The 22500-nt window shown below is 40.5% G+C and overlaps 1 protein-coding gene across 1 annotated transcript in view; it reads right to left on the bottom strand.

Moving 5' to 3' along the window:
• The window catches only part of TCERG1L (transcription elongation regulator 1 like), a 247187-nt gene that overhangs the window by 210033 nt on the left and 14654 nt on the right, over positions 1–22500 (bottom strand). The window contains exon 4 of the mRNA XM_006136638.4: positions 11479–11670. Coding sequence (XP_006136700.2) covers positions 11479–11670 — 192 coding nt within the window. The remainder of the gene's footprint in view (positions 1–11478; positions 11671–22500) is intronic.

Genomic DNA, 22500 nt, shown 5'->3' with positions numbered 1-22500 from the left:
TCAGAGCCAATTCCTGACTACTGATGTCTGTGTCCAGTCACTAGACACAATATACCCACTCTAACCATAAGGCACAACTGTCCACCTTCCAGTCTTTGACCCACCTTATAACTTAATGTTAGGGCACTCATATAGAATGCAGAATATTTTAAGATTATTTTCTTTTTATGAAAAAGAAAAAAAAACTATCCATAGCTTTATTGATGAACTTCAATTCCTCACATGCCTATACATAATTTTTATAACCAGAAAGCTCATCAAGTGAATTGCCTTTGCATCAGGAATTAACTAAGAAATTATATAAGTCCAGAAGTACAGAAAACTATAAGCCAAGCCTAGAACGGAAATGCTGTCCTCCAAAGTCAATAGCAGAAGTCCCACTGACAGTTGGACAGGCTCCTCTGAACTTTGGGTGCATTATGTGATGCTGAACACCTTTTGTAATTTCTTGGCATGCAGTACAAAAGATTTGTCATTGCTGCACCGGCTCCATCCCTGTTTTGAAAGAGACAAAAACTCTAAAGGGTGGGTCATTATCAATGTTCATTCAGTCTTTGTCGCTCAGAGAACATCAGTTGTATTTCTGCTTTTCTGATGTTGACAGGCATCCATAGAAAATAGACTAAGGCCACCAATTCATATTATACTGCTTAATGAAAAGCCATTCATTGACAACAGCTTGTGACTCCATTGGACGTGCATAGAACTACCTACCAACATGCAAAAAACTTTGTTACCCATTATCAATTACCTAAGGTTGAATGTGATTGATTTTATCTACCTATACCTCTTAATAAAAAGACTACTTGGATGTGATAAAATCAGAATGAAGATATCTAAAGGGATCTAAAGGGATCTAGGGGTCATAGTGGACCACAAGTTGAATATGAGTCAACAGTGTGATGCTGTTGCAAAAAAAGCAAATATGATTCTAGGTTGTATCAACAGGTGTGTTGTAAGCAAAACTCGTGAAGTCATTCTGCCGCTCTACTCTGCACTAGTTAGGCCTCAGCTGGAGTACTGTGTCCAGTTCTGGGCGCCACATTTCAAGAAAGATGTGGAGAAATTGGAAAGGGTACAGAGAAGAGCAACAAGAATGATTAAAGGTTTAGAGAACATGACCTATGAAGCCAGGCTTCATGAACTGGGCTTGTTTAGTTTGGAAAAAAGAAGATTAAGGGGGGACATGATAGCAGTTTTCAAATATCTAAAAGGGTGTCACAAGGAGGAAGGAGAAAATTTGTTCCTCTTGGTTTCTGCGGACAGGACGAGGAGTAATGGGCTTAAAGTGCAGCAGGGGAGGTTTAGACTGGACATTAGGAAAAAATTCCTAACTGTCAGGGTGGTCAAATATTGGAATAAATTGCCAAGGGAGGTGGTGGAATCTCCCTCTCTGGAGATATTTAAGAACAGGTTAGATAGACATCTGTCAGGGATGGTGTAGACGGAGCTTGGTCCTGCCTTGAGGGCGGGGGGCTGGACTCGATGACCTCTCGAGGTCCCTTCCAGTCCTATTTTTCTATGATTCTATGATTCTATGATTCTATCTCTTGACTGAACAGTTCCAGTTATTCTTTATCACATCCCCAGTGAGATCAAAGCATTTCTTCTTTGGCTGTATAGAGCTCTCCAGTATGCATGCATTCACACTTCAAAAACAATGGTTTCCTGCTCAAGAGGCCAGTACTTCTCATGTTTTATTTTCACATCTAAGCCATGGTCATGTTTCTGAAGTGTGAATAAGAACACTCTTGACTTGAGAAATCAGATGCTATATATCCTCTCTAGGCCACAGAGTTCCAGTCTATCCTATAAATCTTCTTGGAGCCAGCTAGCTTCATGAATCTTTAGGGCAGGGGTGAGGAACCTCAGGCCGGCAGCTCTCAGCCAGCCTGGATTTGGCCCCTGAGGCTCAGGGCTCCCCTCCCAACATTGGGGAGCCTGCACTGGCACTCAAGTCTTTCCGCTGCTTCCCTGGGGGGCTGGAGCACACATCTACTAGGCTGGGTCCCCTAGGCTCTGGTGTATGAGGGGAATGTGGGGAGTGTTTTTCTCATTTGGGAGGCACAGAGAGGGTTTTTTTTCCTGCTCCTGACTTGTGTGTGGCCCCGGCTGATTTTCAAGTGGGTCAGCGGCCCCCGGCTCAAAAATGGTTCCCCACCTTGCTTTAGGGGCCAAAAAAAATGTCATGTGTAATCCTGGCAATGATCATTTCAGCTCTATCATAGAAATAGCATTCAGTCTTAGTCCTGCTCTAGGTTTACCCTCATTGTCTCTAGGGGCAGAAAAGACCACGGTGATCATCTAGTCTGACCACTTGCACATTGCAGTTCACAGAACCTCACCCAACAACTCCTGTAGAGAGACAACCTCTGAGTGGGTTACTGAAGACATCAAATCATGATTTAAAGACTTACATTTAGAGAGAATCCACTGTTTATAATAGTTTAAACTTACAAGTGACCTGTGCCCCATGCTACAGAGGATGAAAACAAACAAACAAACAAAACAAGTGTTTCTGCCGATCCAACCCAAAGGAAAATTTCTTCACAATCCCAAATACAGAAGTTAGTGAGACCCTGATTATATGGGCAAGAATCATCAGACGTGTCACACCTAAGCTCACATCTGGGAAAGAATTCTCTGAACCCCAATGAGTGAACTGAATAAAACCTATGGAGATGATTTTGTAATGATATATAATCTTGAGATTCAGAACCTGTAAAACATAATCTAGTTTATATCAAATCCCTTTTCCCAGTTTTAAAGACTGTCATCCAGATTATATGATTTGAGTGACATATAATCAATACTGGATTAGGTGATGCAGGGTAACTAGTTTTAAACTACCTTTTGCAGCTAATGCATTCTGGAGCCAGTCAAGACCAACCTGGTCCCTACTGTAAACTGTAGCAACCATGCTTTACTACACTGGTTGTGCTGATAAATGGGGTTAGCCAGAGTGGAAACACATCCCAGATAGCGGTGAGGAGTCCTGTGGCACCTTATAGACTAACAGAAGTGTTGAAGCATAAGCTTTCATCGGCAAAGACCCACATGCATCTGACAAGTGTAACTTTTGCAGATTCAGACTAACACGGCTACCCTCTGATACCACAGCCCGGATATATCCTCTTCCCCAAGCAATCTGCTGTGTTATTTTGCAAAGGTCTGGAACTAACTCTTCAGATGTACAGACATTGTGGTTAAGAAGTTCCTTTGTTAAGCCTGTGAGGTTGCCTGCCAAGTTGTTCCCAAAAAGAGTTAAATTAGAAGCAAGAGCTCTCAAAGGGAGACAAAACTCTGAAGAAACATGAATAAACATGTAGGAGACTTGGGAGGTTTAAAGCACTATATCAGGGTCTGGGACAGTTGGACTTGTCACAAGAAAAGACTCACAAGGAAGGCTCCCATGTTACAAGGTAAGGTGCAGACAAGGGGACTAAGCCTGCAAGTGTGTCTTATAGATCCAGACCTAAAAAGGTGACTAGACTCTGCCCTGTCTGGGATAATTTACAAACATATTAAATCCCGTGGTGGGTCCACTTGGAATACATACTAAGTATGTCCTCTCAGTGACATCATTGTGAAAAGAAACCAACAATGACTAATACAGGTTGAACCTCTATGGTCCAGGACTCTCTGGTCCAGCAACATCCGTGGTCCTATTGGACCACAGACATCACTGGACCAGAGAGCCCCAGCCACAAAGGTTGCCAGTGACTGGGAGTTCAGCCAGGTAGGCAGCCTGGAGGGCCAGCCAGATTCTGACAGTCAGAGCAGGGTCAGACAGGGAGCCCTGCCAGCCAAGAGCAGAGCTCTGCTAGACAAGGATAGGGAAGCCTCTGAGTATGGCCAAGGGTGTGGAGGTGCCACCAGCTGGGGACACAGAGCCCCTGCCAGCTGGGGTGTGGATTCACTGCCCATCAGTGGCAGGGAAGCTTCTGTAGACAGGGGCATGGAGGTGCCGCCAGCCAAGGGCAGGGAAGTCCCTGCAGCTAGGACATGGAGCCCATTCCTGCTGGGAGTGCAGAACTTCTGCTGGAGAGGAGCAGGGAGATTCTGTGCTAGGAGGTATGGAGCCTTTTCCGGCTAAGGGCAGAGAGACCCTATGGCTGGAGGAGCTGAGCTACTTCTGGCCGGGGGCAGGGAGCCCCACTGGCAAGGATACGACCAATGGGCCAGAGTGGAGTGGCAGCTGGGAGTGGAGCCCAGCCAACATTTGGGGGGCAGCACATTTTCCGGGCCAGTGGGCATGAGGAGAGTCCTGGGAGAGCCCGAGGTTTGACCACCTCTGGTCCGGCAAACTCTCTCCTTCAGGACCTCTCAGGTACCAAGGGTGTCGGACCAGGAAGGTCCAACCTGTACTTACAAAACTTCACAAGTTGCTATTGTTGCCTCTGATGGATAGGAATGAGAGTGTGCACTAAATAGGTCTTATGCCTTGCAGTGCAAGGGTCAAGAAATGTGGGAAATACAGGAAGCTCACAGGCAGGGCTTGCATGAGATCTTATGGTCTGTATTTGTAAGAGGGCTTAAGCCTAGGTCTAACACGGCTTCCAGTGAAATCAAGGGGAATTTTACCATTCTACATAACTCAGTCTGATCCACTCTTGAAGGCAGGGAATGTTTTTTCCAATTCTGATTCAATTTAATGCAGGAGCAGCAGAAATGTTATCATTCTACCTGTTCATCCAAGAAAAATGCATGACATTTATGGAAACTGAGATACAGAAATAACATTACAATGAGAACTAAAGTTTTGCTTTATTTTTTCCCAAGTCTTTTTAAATCAATGTTTCCTGATTCAGGTTTTCAAACTTATATGAGATAGAACAACTTATATCTTCTTCTGAGAGAGATTTCTCAAACTTGAAATCTGCCTCAAAAGCCATTTATGCTCATGTCCTCTTCATATGCCTGTGCTATCTTGGGCAGAAAGAACTGTTGTGTTGTCAGCTGATCAGGCTGAGCTCTTTGAAATCAAAGATAGTCCCTATTTAGGATCCTAAATAGGAACAGACTGCATTTTAAAGATCCTTTCTTAATGGAATTTTGAAAAACATAACAAAAGATTTCTTGTTTTGCAGCTTCTGAGGGTTTTTTGTTCTGAATTTGTCATTTTAAATGCCCAGAAAATCATATAATTTGTGGTTTTAAACACCCAGAAAATCATATAACTTGTCTATTAAAATACATGTCTCATTACATATAAAATGATTTTCTCTCTTAAATTATTCATTTATTTTAATGAAATATTTTAGAGTTCTGACAGTAAAAATCCTTTTTATGCTGAGGGATTTGAGGGCTTGAGAGTTTTTCCTCAAGTTTTTTTTTGTTTTTATTACAGAAAATTTATTATTCAAAGGAATTAATTATATATGGCATGAATTCTGTAGAACATGAATTATCATTGCTTAATTATTGCAATGATGAATAACATTTTAGTAGGCAACATTGCTCAACTATTTAGCTTTATAAACCTCAATATGAAAAAGACTTTCTTAAAATATAAATGCAATTAATTATAATAATAATAAAAATCTCTGGTCACTTACTGTAATGGGGGGGAAATGATACTACAGGTTGGACCTCCCTTGTCTGGCACCCTTAGGAACTGACTTGTCCTGTATGAGAGATCTTTTTCGACTAAGGGAGATCATTTCTGGTCCTCCTTTTGCAGGCCCCATTCCCTGTCCTGCCCCTCCCCACTGGGTTTTCTGTCCACCCCTGCCCACACAGCCCAGCTGAGCTACATGCTGGCTCCCCGTCCCTACAACCCAACTGACCAGAGCACTGGCTCCCCCCACCCACCCACCCAGCTGAGCCACATGTCCCTCCCCCTGCCCCATGCATTGTTGATGTTGCTGGATCATAGAGTTCTGGTTTATGGAGGTGCAGTCTGTAATTGTTATGGGATGATTACTTGGTAGTGCCTCCTTCTGGAAATTATTGGGTTAGCTACACCAGCACCCTCTTTCTCTTTCTGTGTTTTTGCAGCTGTTCTCTTCCTCACCAAGGTTCAGAATCACTGCTTTGTAACTCAGTCATCTGAACAGGTCACATTCTGATTCCCCTTTTAGGAGAGTCTTTCAAAGTCTCTCTGCACAAGCTGTGGCTGGCAGTCACCTTGTCCATGGTCCTGACTATGTCAGTCCTTCAGGCAATGCCATGCTGTACTGAATGGTAGGGTAATCTAAGTCTACCTTCAACTTTGGGTTATAGTACGAGGCCTTACAGTGAGCAGTTAAACTCTCTGGCTATACTTTACTACTTTCGCCCCTCAATCATTTTTTACTATGCTTCTCCAAGCTTTTCATTTTCCAGCTTCTCTAGGTAAACCCTTTCTTAGGGGTTCCTCTTCCCACCTCTTCCTTCTCACTTACCTCAAGGAGGAAGCCTGCTGTTGGCAGTGTTGCATAAAAAAGCCTCTGCCTGAGCTCACTAGATTTATATACATAGATTTTCTAAAGCTACACCCAAACTGTAAGGTCTAAGGTTTTAAACTGCAACTTACTGTGATCCTTGTCAATCTTTGTAATCTGTGTAACTCTCAAATTTACTGTAAACTGCAAGTTTGTAATCTTTGTAACATGCATCCACCTTGCTTGTAACTTTCCCTAAGCTGCATTCTTCCCTTAGTGAATGGAGAGAGAGTGTGAGTGTGTGTTTGAAGAAGGCTTGGAACAATGGACCACATGGCAATGAGTCATCAAAGTCTGGGCATGCTCTCTGCTGGATAAAGGGAAGTCTGGGCATGCTCCCTGATGACAAGGTGAATGAGTCACAGGAGCCATTCAGACACTATATAAAGAGAAGGAACACATGTAAGACGCTCTTTTTTTCCTTCCACTGATCCTGAGAAACTCCCCTCCAGTGTCTTTCCTCCTGACCAGCTTCCCCAGCCATGATGAGCAGACAGACCCTCCAGGATCCACATGCCTTGGCTCCTTCTGCAACCTATATGTCTGTGTAAGTGTGTGATTGCATGAGGGCAGGAATGAATGGGTGTGAATGAGTGAAAGAATGGAGAGGTGTGTGCTTGCTTGCTTGTCTCTCTCTCTCTCTCTGTGTGTGTGTGTGTGTGTGTAAGAGAGAGAGTTCTATCTTCTTTAGCTTAAACCTTTGGTGGCTGCTTTCTCCTCTTTAGTTCTACTTAGTGGAAATAAACCAATACTAGTGTAACCCTGGGTGGTCTCCAGGGAGAATATTTTTAAAGTAACAGGCAGCCTCCTAGCTTTATAGATGCCACCACATGTTCTGTCACAAGTTAGCTTCCTTATACACAGCCTAAATCTCCCAGCTTTTGTAGCACTATTGGCTGATTAGGCCAGCCAGGGCTAAATCAGCTCTCAAGGGGTGCGTCTAGATAGTGGCGCTATTTCAGAATATTTCCGGTATTCCAAAATAGCTATTCCAGTTCTTAAGTGCACAATTTGCATAGCTTGTTTCAAGATAAGAGAGCAGTGTAGACGCACAGCCACTATGGGTAATACAACATCAATAGTGCTATAAAAGTGCTGTCCAGTATAACTGATTAAATAGAGATTTGATTTTACAAAATGTTAAGGCTGATAGCTTTAAGATGGATATAACATGTTCTGCTATTTGCTAACTTTTCTTGCAAATTATTTTGACATTGCCTTACATAAACTTTATACAAGGAAAGAATGAAAGATCATTAATTACCAAGTTACTTTATAAATCGTACATGAGACAAGAAAAATGCAATTGCCCCAGGGTACACAAATTATGTTCTTTTAAAGATTTATTTTTGTTTGAGAACAATAAGTCATCTTTAATAAATGTCAATGCACTGATATTTCTAACTGAAAAGCAGACAGAGTTGTAAAGTATTTCCTACACAGGGGATTATCTATATATTAGATTATTTTTCCTTGATGCTTTTCCAGTCATTAACTTCTGTGGAGATATAGAAATGTAATTTTGTTCTTGACAGCAAAGGGGCACTTTTGACCAATTGACCATTTTTTTCCCTGCAAGGGTAGGAACTTTAATTTAACTTCAATATCTCATCCACTGTGTATTCAACAGAAGAGATCACAAGTAGTCATTTTACAAGACTTATGTGTTCTAGGTGCAGCATCTGCAAAGGATGTAACTGATGTAATATGAAGCAAATTCAGCTCACTCCATTAATATTTGCATGGTAAGTTAGACTGTCAAACAGGTGTTTCTTGAATCGTATTCATGGGAATCTTTCTATAATTTTCATTATGCATGCTATAATTTTAGTTGTATTTCTATGAACTCAGTCACATAATGAAAATATGTATCCCTTATTAAATCTATGGGGAAATGCATAAATATAATAGAACAAAAACCTTAGATTTTGAGCCAAAGTCCCCCAATGTCAAGAGGAGTCCTTCCATTGACCTTCAGGGGCTTTTTGTTGGTCTTATACTTAGTAAGAACATCTAAAATAGACATCTTCATCCCTATCTCATTATTAGCATATTCCATTAAATCCCTTTTTAGTGCATTTTACATGAGCATATTGATAGTCTTTGCAAAGTAAATAGCTTCAAATTTCTGGGCTGTCTGATTAACGTATAGGTGAAATCCCAAATCTGTTTAGCATGTTCAGACACATGCTTTGAAACTACTCTTCTCAAGAAGCTACTATATACTCCACAGGAGAAAATACCCATAAAAAGTAATTTACTGTGAAAGATTGATAATGGGATTATTGCTCAGACACTCAAAGCTTGATATTTGATATCCTATCAGCCTTGCATTGGTTAGGAAAGCAACAATTGTCCTAGTCTGACATGTTTATCGTTACAAAGCTGAGCCAGTTATCTAAATGTGATAGCTCCTTGGTTTGATACTATTCTATCACATCTAAGGCAATTCATGCAGAGCATATTAGTACAACTGTAAATCAAAAGTACATTTCTTAGGGCAACTTTTGCTTCTTAGAATACTTCAGTATTTCAATTCAAGATGTCTTTTGTCTAAAAGGATACAACTGGCACGATGTACTTTTTTTTTTCCAGTACAAGTATGACTCTTCTGTATTTATACTCTTCTCAGAGCTTTTACCTGGGAGCCAAAATGGGTTCTTCTGGAGGCAAATTAATCTCTGGTATAACTCCTCTGACTTGAATGGTCTTACAGAAAGGATGAGTTCAGTTTTGTGTTTTCATTTCAGTACGCTAGCACCTCTACATGCTCGGAAAGAACCTCACATTTTGATTCCTATGGGTCAATTTGTCCCAATGAAATCTTGCCTTTTAAATCTTGGATAAGAACTACTTCTGCTAAAGTAAACACTTGGGTTACGTCTACATATGCAAGATTTTGCGCAAAGTCTTGCCACCTGTTTACACTGGCCGTGAGTACTTGCGCAAGAACACTGATGTTCTAATGTATAAAATCAGTGCTTCTTGAGCAAATACTCTGACGCTCCCACTCAGGGATAAGCCCTCTTGTGCAACTGTTCTTGCACAAGAGGCCAGTATAGACAGGCAACACCAATTTCTTGCTCAAGAAAGCCCGATGTTTAAAATGGCCATCGGAGCTTTCTTGCTCAAGAGAGAGTCTACACTGGCATGGATGCTCTTGAGCAAAAGCACATCTTTTGTGCAAAGGCACATGTCAGTGTAGACTCTCTCTTACTCAAATACTCTAACACAAAAACTCTTGCTTTAAAGAGTATTTGTGCAAAATCTTGCCAATATAGACATAGCCTTGGGAATCTCCCAACTGTACTGGTGGGCATGCTCTTCCAGCTTGATTTTACAGGCACTCATTTTTATGATTTGTATTTCCAGAGATTGCTGGACACAAATTGGTCCTCTTAAGATTGTATTTGCACCCCGTGCATAATTGCACACTTTTTGTAAGTTTCTGATCTGGCTATACTTCTCTGTGCTAACAAATATCCCCTCACTTAAAAAAAAAATTAGGTATCCAGAAGAAGCTGGAAAGTGCATCCAAATACCAAATTTAGCCCTTCGATTGGTACCTAACATTCCAAATATATATAGTTCTTTATGGCTGTGTTCTGCAATTCCTCACACCTATCATTCTAATTATTTGAAATCACTGTGACTACACACATACCTGCTACCACACTCAAGGTAAGTTAGGATTGCAGAATAGGGCCCTTTGACTGACAACATATTAAGAACATTAGAAGGTACCATGCCAAATAAAGTTTTTTTTCCTTTTAAAATAGCAATATTATCACACTTATAAGGACAAATATATAACCATGGCAACATTCTGTGAGTATATGATACTTCTTGAACTTAAACTTGCTGTTTACTGTGTGGCAATTGATTCAAGTTTTATTTGCATCCCTAAGTTTACTAGAACAGAACTAGAACTTTGATATTTCATGGTAATGCCCCTCTTCCCCCGACATAATCAATGTTTATCTCTTTCCATTAGTTTCCTTTTCAAGCCTCCACCAGCTCTTCACTAACATTAAAATTCAAATAGACTCATATTGTATGCAGGGCCGGCATTAGACTCACTGGGGTTCAGGGCAGTCATTAAGGAGCTGAAGGCCAGGCCCAAACCCAATCATGTTATTTACCCTTCACAAGACTCTTTGTGGCATGGGCCCCAAGTAGTTATCCTGCTTGCTATCTCCTAATGCCAATCATAATTGTATGATGTACAATACATAGTACCCCCGTCCAAAGATAAATGTTTTCCACTCCATATCTGAAAGTTTTTGGTACCTTTGAGTGAGCTGTTTTTAATGACAGACATAGAGAATATAATTTTTTATCATATATACATATTCTCCATACATACACTCACAAGGATTTTAATGACCAGTATGACACAGGATTTCATGAAATACTTCATAGGACATTTAACTAGAAGACCTCTGTACCTTGATGTACACCAATGCCATCTGCCAGGTGGCATCCATAGGCATTTGAGCCGCAGAGTATAACTGATGAAATCACCAAAAACTAACAGTACTGTATTCTTAATCTTTACTGTAAGTCTAGCAGAAGCCTACTAATAGTGGATGATAATTCAATATATAGGGCCACCCTAACCAGCACAGATGGACAGTACTTTCTCATTGAAGTAAATAGGATACTGTGGGATAAAATTTAATTGAGATTTTTGTCTCCATATTTTTGTAGTGAGTAAGATTATTATAATTACAAGGAAGGAGTTAAGGTTTGAATTTCACCCTCTGTTCTAAATTTTCTCTTGTGTGCATTTGAATCAAGCTGAAGAAAAGTTGTGGCTTTATAAATGCATGGATCATTTAACAATGACACCTCAGTTCAATACAACAAATAATAATAATTGTTTTCCTTGGCATTAAAATATACAAACTCAGATATCACAAGCTGTCAAATTCAATTCCCACTCAACAATCATTTAACAAAAAGCATTTGTAACAAAACAACCCCACACAAGGCACAGTCTCTATGATTCAGATTGAATAAAAGCAGTTATGTGGTACCACAAACCTCTTACCTGGAAAAGGTGAAGTCAAAACTGGTATTTTGACAGGTGACAGAGTGAGCACATGGCAAGGTTGGACACTTGTAGTTGATGGTCCCTGAGGTGCTTCTGAATCTACAGACACCATAGCGGCTGCTGCCGCTGCAGCAGCTAATGCAATTGCCTGATTACTGCCCACTTGTTTAAGGCTATTTTGGCAACCACCTGTGGAAAATTTGAGTAAAGTTTATTTTATTTTACATTTGAAACAAATATTTGTTGGCAAGTTAAGATACATACACTATAAATAATAGTGCTTTTCAAACTTCCTACATTACAATATAAGAAGGCACCAAGATGTCTTTTTTTGTTATTGCAATTATTAGTAGTTTAGTCCTTTACTGGTTACTCATCCAGCCATCCAACTTAATTTAATGGGACTCAAGATTCATCAGAATTCTTTGTTAATATACTGGAGAGGCAGGTGTCATTGTATACAATATAAAAGATTCTTCACATACTGACTCACTCAAGGCCAAACAGGATGTCTCTGGTTAAGCCAGTAATTAAACCCAGATTTCCCAAATCCCATTGGAGTGCCTTATCCACAAGGCCATGCATCCATCCTTTAACTCAGGACCTTTTATGCCATAGACTTCTTTATATGTTATAAATATCCGTGTATAGTACATTTTAAAAACAAGGAGTTATTTTTTCAAATATAGATCCTAACATAAAGAAACGGCAAGAATATATTAACCAAGTGCATGATTTGAAAGCAACATGTATATTGTAACTTTTTTATAGTTATCACAATCAAGTGAAGAGCTTTGGATTTGGGGGATGGGAGGGGATACTTTAAAAACAGCTTCTGGCACTTGCCCCACTTTTGGCCTAGAGGAAAAGGCACTGAACCATGAAGAAACCAAGAATTGTAGTCTCACCGAAAGGTCTTAAGTCTATGTACATTACTGCCCTTATAACTGAGCAAGGTCTCATGCCCCTATCTTATAAAAGGCAGACACGTTTTACAAATTTTAAAATAAAGTAACCAAGAGGTAACTTCTGGTATGGCTCTGAATAGAGCTCAGGTATCTAAAATTGCAAGTCTCATCCACTTTGCTGTGTCACTTTTTTTATGAATGTGTTAATTCTTTGTGGTTGGCAGCAACATCTTTAACTACTAGGATCACATTACCATCAATACTAGGAACAAAATCCTAACAGTTCATTTTTCCTGACTTTTGAGTGTTCGATTTTGCAATCTGAATCATTGGTATATGTTTAGTATTACCTATATCAATAGGACCAGTCTCCTGTAATTAGTCATGAAACTACCATCAAGTTACATATACACATGCCAAGTGTATATATACAGATGCTACGTTACATATACACAGAAACCTCTGTCACTAAAAGCACTCTAATCATGGAGCCACTGATTTAAATGGAAGTTCCATTGGGCCTGAAGAGAATGTAACATTTACCTTGGAAGTATAATAAGCTGAAGGGAAGACCTTTCGAGCTCAATCACTGCTAAGTATGTTAAATAAACAAGAAAATTAGTAGTAAAAATCCAAAGAAGAAAACCTAATTTGACAAACACCAGCTGTTACCCTCTCTGCACTGAGCTATGTATTCAAAAATTAAGCAATCATTAGCTGATTATGTCATTTAGCAAATGTTTTCAGTTCATGTGGAAATCCTTTAGGCAATAAGAGCCAACTGGTAATTCTGCAAAAATCACTATTTGATCAGAGCTGTCACTTCAGGCATTTCACAGGTTTATAACATTTCTTTTTCCAAATGAATTTGAAAACTAAAGAGACCCTTTGGGCCAGATCCTGGTACCTCTTGTGGCCATTTCCCACCTGCCTACTGACATAAACCACCTGTAAAGCTGGCAGCTACAGCTACCTGGGGATTCCTCCGGCATGAGAGAACACAAGGGTGTAGTGGGGTTTGCCTATAAGATATTAGGCTATACTTTCCTTGACCCCAGTGGAGAAGGCTTGGCCAAGATAAAAGGAAAACGATCAAAGCCCCTGTGTTTTCTGGTGATTTCTGGCTGCTAGAGGAGTCCGATACATCCATATACAGCTCCCGCAACTTAAAACAGTGCAGAGGTTGCTCTATGTTGTGCATCATTGCTAAGTGGCCCCCAACTCAGTGGAAATGAACATGGTCTTATAAAATACCCTCATACTCGACTCTACCACTAAGCTGCAGTAGGTACAGAAGGATCAGTTCTAAGACTCTGACCCTTGGTTCTTTCTATGCTATGCACCAGTAGATTTCAAAAATGGTAAAGTAAACCAGGGGACAATTTTAACACTGGCATAAGAAGAGCCATTCCACTGAAGTCAACAAAATACCTCTCAGTTATGCCTGTGATAAATTGGATACAATGACTTTTGAATAGACATTGCATTGTGAATATTTTGAATTTAGCTCAACAGGAGAGTGGGTTGCATGGATAAAGAGATTTCCTTGAGTATAGTTATTTCCTAAGTTTGTGCTACCCTCTTTTTTAGTTTTTGTTTGCAATGCAGATGTAGGTAAAATATTTTCCAGAAAAATAAACTTTACAACATTAGTAATCCATAATAAATATATAGAGTATTCATGTCAAGTAATCTCTGTCATTCTTAATGTAATTGTTAGGTCTAAGATATGTGCTATTAAAAAAACAAACAAACAAATGAAAACAACCATATGTAAGCATAGGTACTTGTTAGTACAAGCACATAGGCCAGAGAAACAGTAGCATGCATTAATACCAAGTCTTAGGTATTTCAATCTGCAACAAATGAAAGAAAGATAGATTACATCTCCCAGGGCCAAAATGGAATTATTCAAAAATAGCAAGTCAAAGCATCTGATGACAATGATTTTATTGTTGTTTCAAACATTTTCTTCTGGAATCACATAGGCTTATGGGTTAAGTTAATCAAATCCTCATCAGTAGTCTGACCTTGAAGAGAGAGAAAGAGAGTGTCTGTGTTTCCAGTTCCAGGGATTTTCTGCTGTCACCAAACACAAGAAGGAAAAAATCCCTTTAACTGTTCATGGACTCTGATAAAGTACACAAAGAAAAGAGACTTTTTTTATCAGTTTCCCAGAGAGTTGTTATTAAACAGGGAGAATGTTCTCTTCTAGCTTGACTTTTTTCATTAAAATAATAATAAAAAAGGGTTCTGGAACATACAGATACAAATCTCAAAATGGGTGAAATAAAGCAACAAAACAACAATTTAGTCACAAGAACCATTGTGTCCACCCAATAGTGAATTAGCCACACTCAACTAGCCAAATAGCCACATGTGGCTAGTGACTAGAGTGTTGGACACCACGGGACTAGAAAAACCCTGTCATCTTCCTGGTATATGCTCAACATGCTGCAGCTGGCATGTGACCAGGATTGATCACCAAATTTGGTCCGTCGGTTGGATCATTAGCCTGAACTGAGTACTGACAGGGAGTATGACATGAATGCTGATCCATGCCCCTAGCCTTGGTACAAGTGGAACTAGTGAAACTAGTGAAATGCTAGAAGTTGTCAGGACATAAGCCCTTTGTTAAAATGTCACCAATCAAAATATAATATAATTATAATATAGTTTTGATGATTTCCCAACCATCAACAGAGTTTGCTCTCTCTCAGGACAGTGTTAAATCATTCCCGGCAGAAAAGACATATCTAGAGATCCTACTACTTCATTCACATGAAGCTTTCTTCTCTGGAACATATAAGATTGCACCAGAAAGCAGCTATTTTCAAAATTATTTCTTAGAACTATTGGTATAAGGTCAATTCTCAGAAACTTCAAAAGTTGAATGATATAGCATCAATATGTGTACAAGAAACAAAGTTCAATGCTTTTCAGTGATGTTCACTTCTAAGAAGGTTTTTTTTTAAACTTAGAGCTGCTTGTTTATCACAGAAGATTTCTGTTAAAGTGCAAAAACATGTGAATATGTAGATTAATTCCTCACCACATCTCTTCACAAGCAGACAGCAAACACTATCCAGTTACAAATACTTTATCACAGATTAAAGGAAAAATATTTGTGGAAGCCTTTTGTTAAAATGACAGTACACAGTACCGATGACAACAGATAACTCAGATTCCTCCACAGTGGATGCCACTTGATTGCCAAACATCCATTATATAGGAAACTGCATTTTAAAGTGCCTGTCTGGATATATAGCAGCTGAAGACTGTTATCCCCTCTCCTTTATTCTCTCCCAAGATTTTCTATGTGGTTTTGGGATTCACTCAGGCTACGTCTAGACTACATGGCTCCGTCGATGGAGCCATGTAAAATAGTTTATTCGGCATAGTCAAAGAAGCGGGGATTTAAATAATCCCCGCTTCATTAAAATAAAAATGGCCGACGATCAGCTGATCCAGCACAGTGGGGCAGTCTAGATGTGGCGTGGTTGACAAGGGAAGCCTTTGTTGACTGCTCCGGTAAAGCTCGTTTCATGAGGCATACCAGAGTGGTTGACAAAGGCTTCCCTTGTCGACTGCGCCGCGTCTGGACTGATTGTCAGCACAGCGCGGTGGCCATTTTTATTTTAATGAAGCGGGGATTATTTAAATCCCCGCTTCTTTGACTATGCCGAATAAACTAGTTTACATGGCTCTGTTGATGGAGCCATGTAGTCTAGACATAGACTAATTGTCCCTGTTTTCCTATTCATGTCCTTCTGAGAGTTCAGACATCCTGAAGTTCTTGTTGCAGTTCATATATGGTGTGTTTAAAGAATGAACCACTATTCCTAAAACCACTACTCCATGGGCACATTTACAATATGTGGAAGATCGATATTGACCCTGTCGATCTTTTTGCTACATCAAACTCAGAAGGAACCCCCATCAGTACCGGTATTCTTGCTCCTCACAAAGAGTAAAGGAAAACAATGGGAGCATTTGCTCCTGTCAGCCTCTCATTGTGTGGACAGCATGAACACGTGATGTAAGATATGTCAACTCCAGCTACGGAATGTATGTAGCTGGAGTTGTGTATCTTACTTCAACCTTCTGCCGTAGACCAGATCCATGATTCTTGAGGCTGCTCCAGTCAAGTATCAGGAGACACCCTGCAGAGCATATCACACAAGGATTGTACTCTATTTATGTCAGGAATTATCCTAGTTTTTCTCCTCCACAGTAGCATACTTTTTCCATTCACTTTGACTTTGTCCAGACACATAGGCAATGAAACTGGATTCTGATTGCCAACCCAATGTCCTCCCCAACCTTATGTTCCTTTCATGACTTCTATTTCTGCAGCCATACAAGGTATAACAGAATTTGCTTTCTCATTATTATGACTATTACCAAACAGTTAAAACCACTATATTTCTTCTCTAGGACCAATGAAAATGGCTGTTTCTTTTCTTTAACAAAACAGAAATAAGGATTTTGGATGCCACTGAAATTTTCAGTTCAATCCTATCTGATGAAGTCAAATCAAGCTCCTGTTTTAAAAACATTCTTTGTACTGTAAAATTCCAGTGTGCAAATTGACTAATTAAACTAATTTTAAACTGTTCTGCTCTTTTACAGGCCTGCAGGCCCTCTCCCCCCTTTTTTGTTTTTTTCTCCCTGAAATATACTTTTAAAAAGCTCTTTCTCATAAGATCTCCAGAAATAATTAAAACAGCAAAATCAAGTCATTCACAAAGGAAAAGTAAACTCTGGGATCACAGCAATCAGCAGACATGCTGGAACAATTTTTATAGAAGGGTTGCTGAGAGCCATTGAACCAAGCTGCAAAGCTTGTTTATAGTACAAACCATTTCAAACCAGGGGGTGTGATAATATCCCATAGCACCTCTAGTTCCAACACTAATGTTAAGCAGTTAAAAGTCCTTTGGAATACTATAGTCATTTAGAAGGGGTGGAATAACTTAAATAGAGTAGGATAGTGCTCCTTGCAACTTGTTTTATATCTGTTCATTAAAATAAGTGAAATATATGGGGCTTGCTTTTAATTTTCTTTTAATTTGTGTTGCAGATTCCCATCAATAATCTTTTTTAGTAGGTGTCTCACAGGTATTTTTTTTTTTTTTTTTGCTTTGATAAGAAAATGAGTCAGATTTTAACTTTGCAGTCCTTTCTATTTCACCCCATCCTCCTCGCCGCTTTTGCAGATTCAGACTAACACGGCTTCCCCTCTGATACTGAAGTTGGTGGTCCTAGCTGTTACCACTTAAGAGAAGTTCTTGTACAGATTCTCTCTCAAATATATAATAGATTGTTTAAAAATAATTTAAAATATTTATTTTTCAAGCCTTATAAATACATTTATAACAAATGAAAGCTCCACAAAAGTCAATACAATTTAAATCCCTTTAGGAATATAAATGTGTGAACAATTTTTTAATTTATAGTTGTTGACTTTTTAAATGTAAAAACAATGTACACAGGAGGGAAATACAAGTGTTTGTTTTTTAAGATACAAATTTATATCTTCTTTAATTCATAAAATTAATTTGCTCTAAATTGTGTATTTCCTTGTTTAATATTTTGAATCAAGGAATTAGTAGCCAAACTAAACAAAGAGACAGATTTCCCTCTCATACCTCTGACCACACACAGAATGTCATCATGTGGCATGTAATACTTTTCGTTTATCAATTTACTAAATAATTGTGCTGCAGAATCCAAGATTTCTTTTAACAAGGAATTTTATGTCCATTACTTATAATTGTTCAGATACCTTTAAAAATGGACTTTCAAGAGTGCTTGAAACAGGAGCTCTGAAAGGTCTGAGCTGTCCCACTCTTGCCAACTGAAGCCTTAGGCCAGACTCAGATTTTATAAGCTATTCTACAGAAAAGGGCAACATACTGTTGTGCTGCCCCTGGAGCAGCCCTGGAGGGAACAAGCTTTCACAGGTCCACACCTGTCACAGCATAAGCTCCCTCCCTGTCAAACTGTAATCGTGCTGCCAGATATGCTAAGGGCTCAGAGTCAAGGTTTCACTATTTTCCTACCCATTTCAGCTCACCTGTACAAATAGGTAATGTAGCAGATCCACAGAGCCTAAGCCTCTCCAACCCCCATGCTCAGCAAGATGAGGCATGGTGTACTGCTGGGAATAAATAAAGTGGGGTCTTAAATTCCCTCTACTCTAGTGAGCTGGAACGCAGGATAAACTAAAATTGGACCTTTAATTAGGACTCTTCTGGTGATGACATTATTAACAATTTCACTACCAGTCATCTTAGGAGAAAAAACAACCTAAAGTCCTTTTCTGACATCGTGTCAAGTAGTGTCAGAAACCGGGTCAGAGTGTGACAGGATAACTAGTTGCCATCAGTGATTCCAAAGGTGAGAAATTCAATCCTGTCCCCAAATTTGAAGTCATTGCCACCCATCCAAAGGGGGGAGGAAAAAAGTAGCTACATCCTCTCTCCACGACCAGGTGATTGCTGGATTCAGAAGCCAAACTGGTTCCCTAATCTTCTTGAATGCCAAAAGCTCTTTGGGTACGTCTACACTAGCCACGTACTTTGAATTAGGGAGGCTAATGTAGGCATTCAAAATTGCAAATGAAGCCCGGGATTTAAATATCCTGTGCTTTCTTTGCATCTTCCCGTCCGGTCACCATTTTTAAATTCCACTAGTCCGAAGTAACTGCCCGCGGCTACAGCCGGCACTGAAACGGCAATTCGAACTAAGTCCTTAGTGAATGTAACAGTTAATTCAAACTAAGGACTTAGTTCAAATTGCTGTTTCACTGCCACGTGTAGCCGCGGGCAGTTACTTTGGACTAGTGAAATTTAAAAATGGTGACCGGACGGGAAGATGCAAAGAAAGCCCGGGATATTTAAATCCTGGACTTCATTTGCAACTTCGAATGCCTACATTAGCCTCCCTAGTTCAAATTAGGGGGCTAGTGTAGACATACTCTTATAGTCTGCTACCCAGTGGCAGAATTCCTAGTTTTCACCAGACTGTATATTGCAGTTTTACATTTTTCAGTATAAAGGTCTAGGGCCCAATGAAAAGGACATCAAACTTGGGGCCTGTGTAAAATAAACTGAATTTATTATCAGAATAAATATACACCCCAAATATTATATCGTCTGGAATGAGGCAGAACAGTTGGGTCTTTGGGATTAAAGTCTCATCAATCTCGGGATTCTATCACATAATTCACTGCTCTGGGCCACATAACCTTTGTTTCTGAGTGTTGCATAGGCTTTGTTATATTGGTGCAAATCAGGAATAACTATACTGAAATCAATAGCGATACACAGATAATGGGTGGCACGGCAGAGAGTTCCGGCCCCAGCGGCCAGGGAGCTCCGACCCCAGCTGCAGAGCTCCAGCCCTGTCCCTGTTCTGGCTTCAGTGGCCGGGGAGCTCCAGCGCCAGCAGTAGCTCTGGGAGCTCTGGCCCCAGCCCCGGCTATGAATCTCGAGCCTCATGTGCGGAGCTCCAACCATGGCTCTCCAGCCCAGCAACAGTGGGACTGGAAGCAACTAGAGAGTCCCAGAGTGGGGGGATAGGGGCAGCAGGGTAGCCTGGGCCACAAGAAGAAGGACCTTCCCTGGTCCAGCAAATCCCCTTGTTCGAGACCGGTCAGGTCCCAAGGGTGCCACACCAGGGAGGTCCAATCCGTATTCAGCGCACACTAATATAGTCCAGGTTGAACCTCTCTAGTTTGACACCCTCACCAGTGCTGAACCAGAGAATTTGCCAAACTGTGGGAAATCAGTATTGTCTATCAGCATTACCAACACTTTCACTGCGTACTTGGATTTTAGAAGATATTTGGGGGTAAATTAAAACTAAAAAACAGCACAAAACACTGAGAGCCAGAACTGGTGGCTATAAGCAAACTTTTTGGGACCGCAGGAAACTTAGCCATACCCATCATAAGTGGGCATCCGGCTAACTAAAATCATGTGTATGTTGCCAGACCAGAGAGTGCCAGACAAAAGAAGTTCAACCTGTAGATGGAAAGGAGACCTGCCTATTTGTGAAATATCAATGCTAACATATGATTATGATACTTCTTGAGCTAACTGTGCTTCTGACTCATTGGTGGCCTTGTTGACAACACTCCCCTAAGGCTTCTGACTACCACATTCTTCAGGGCAAGATCCTGTGATCCTCTACCTCTAGACCTGGACGTAGGCTGCAGATTCCTGCAATTACGTCTACAGGTCTCACCTTAGTTCAGGAGGTTAGTCCTGTTCTCTCAAGGATAATGATAGGGTTAACCAGCGACTAGCCAGCTATCATAAAGCAGAATACTATTTCTTGCAATGTCTTTGGGAGCTCTGACTATATCAAGTTTATATATCTTTATGGGTCAGAGATTGCATGTGATTTCATGGGGGAGAGTAGCCATACTTCCTAGAGGACCTAAGAACTGTGGGGAAGGATTAAGCAAATTCAAGGAGGTTGTAATTCCACCAAAGAAGTCCCAACACTGTAAATTCTTGCATAGGATAGTTCAAACAGAATGCTCCAGAGACCAACAGAAAAAGGAAGGATATTTGGAGAAATTGCTTGAGTTTAAACTAACTCAGGCCTACTTACTGATCTAGCAAATAAAACTTCTGCCCAAGGGAAAATCCCACTCTTTTGGGAAGGGATGAGGGAACATAACCTGCTAGGGTCCCATAAAACTGATAGGTGACATTGTAAAAAAACATTGCTACATGCATGTAAACAACTTATTTTACTTAACATGTTTTCCGTATAATGCTTTTATCTGAAGAATAGATGTACTTGCTTAGAAAGAACCGCATAGAAAATTATAGTTGTAGGCAATACATTGGTCATGGCCCTCAGAGATAAAGCAAAGCACAGATGTTTGCCTGTTTAGACAACTTTATTTGCTTAGAATATTACAGTGTAAATCCAAGGAGCTTCCAACCCTTAAAACCTCCAGTCAGGAATGAGTAAGATGTGGGTTTCTGACACACAGAGGTGATGATTAGGACCTGGAAGCCTGCCTCAAGTGCCCATACAAGAAAATACAGGAACCAGGGGGATCACCAGATGATATTAATATTCAGCAAGTTAAAAAACAAACATAAGGAATTACTTCTCACATGAACAAGGTAACTCATTGCCAGGACATATTGTGAAGGCCAAAAAACCAGATTGCATCTCCCTGGTCTAGGACCCTTGGGATCTGACTGGTCCCAAATGAGGGATTTTGCCAGACCAGAGGAGGTCATTTCTGGGCCACCTGCCACTAACCCACCCCAACCCTGGCTCAGCTACTGGCCTCCCAACCGGCTCCTCTCCTGCTTCCAGCCCCCTTGCCCTGCTGGCCCATCAGGCTTCCCGGCCTACTGGGCAGCCTGGCTGCTGTGCGCTGGACTCCCAGCCCCACTGGCAACTTGCTGCTGGAAGCCTGCTGGCCTGCCAGCCCTTTATCATGACTCTCTGGTCCTAGAACATGCCTAGTGCTGTACCAGGGCTGTTGCTGAACCAGAGAGTCCAGGTTACCTGTATAACTAGGTTCAAAATAGAATCATAGAACACTAGAACTGGAAGGGACCTCGAGAGCTCATTGAGTCCAGTCTCCTGCCCTCATGGCAGGACCCAGTACCATTTAGACCATCCCAGATAGATGTCTATCTAATATGCTCTTAAATATCTCCAGAGATGGAGATTCCACAACCTCCCTAGGCAACTTATTTCAGTGTCTAACCATCCTGACAGTTAGGAAGTTTTTCTTAATGTGCAACCTAAACCTCCCTTGCTGCAGTTTAAGCCCATTGCTTCTTGTCCTAATACAAAAAGACAAGGTCATGGAAGGACAGGTTTCTAAATAGCTGTTAGCAAAGATGGTCAGGAATGCAAGCTCTTGGTATCCCTATGCCTCTGACTGCCAGAAGCTGGGACTTAATGACAGAGGATGGATCCCTCGATAAATTGTCCTGTCCTGTTCATTCCCTCTGAGACATTTGGCACATTTATTACCACCACCAATTGCGTTGCAATAGCCTTAAATGATGTTATTTTTGTTTTGTTTAAAACTGTGCCTTCTAAGTGTTGATCAACTTGTATA

This window comes from Pelodiscus sinensis, chromosome 8, assembly GCF_049634645.1.
Source record: "Pelodiscus sinensis isolate JC-2024 chromosome 8, ASM4963464v1, whole genome shotgun sequence".
In the NCBI taxonomy this organism is placed as follows: Eukaryota; Metazoa; Chordata; order Testudines; family Trionychidae; genus Pelodiscus; species Pelodiscus sinensis.
Note: the sequence above shows the minus strand (reverse complement) of the source record. Positions and strands in the feature narration are given on the sequence as shown.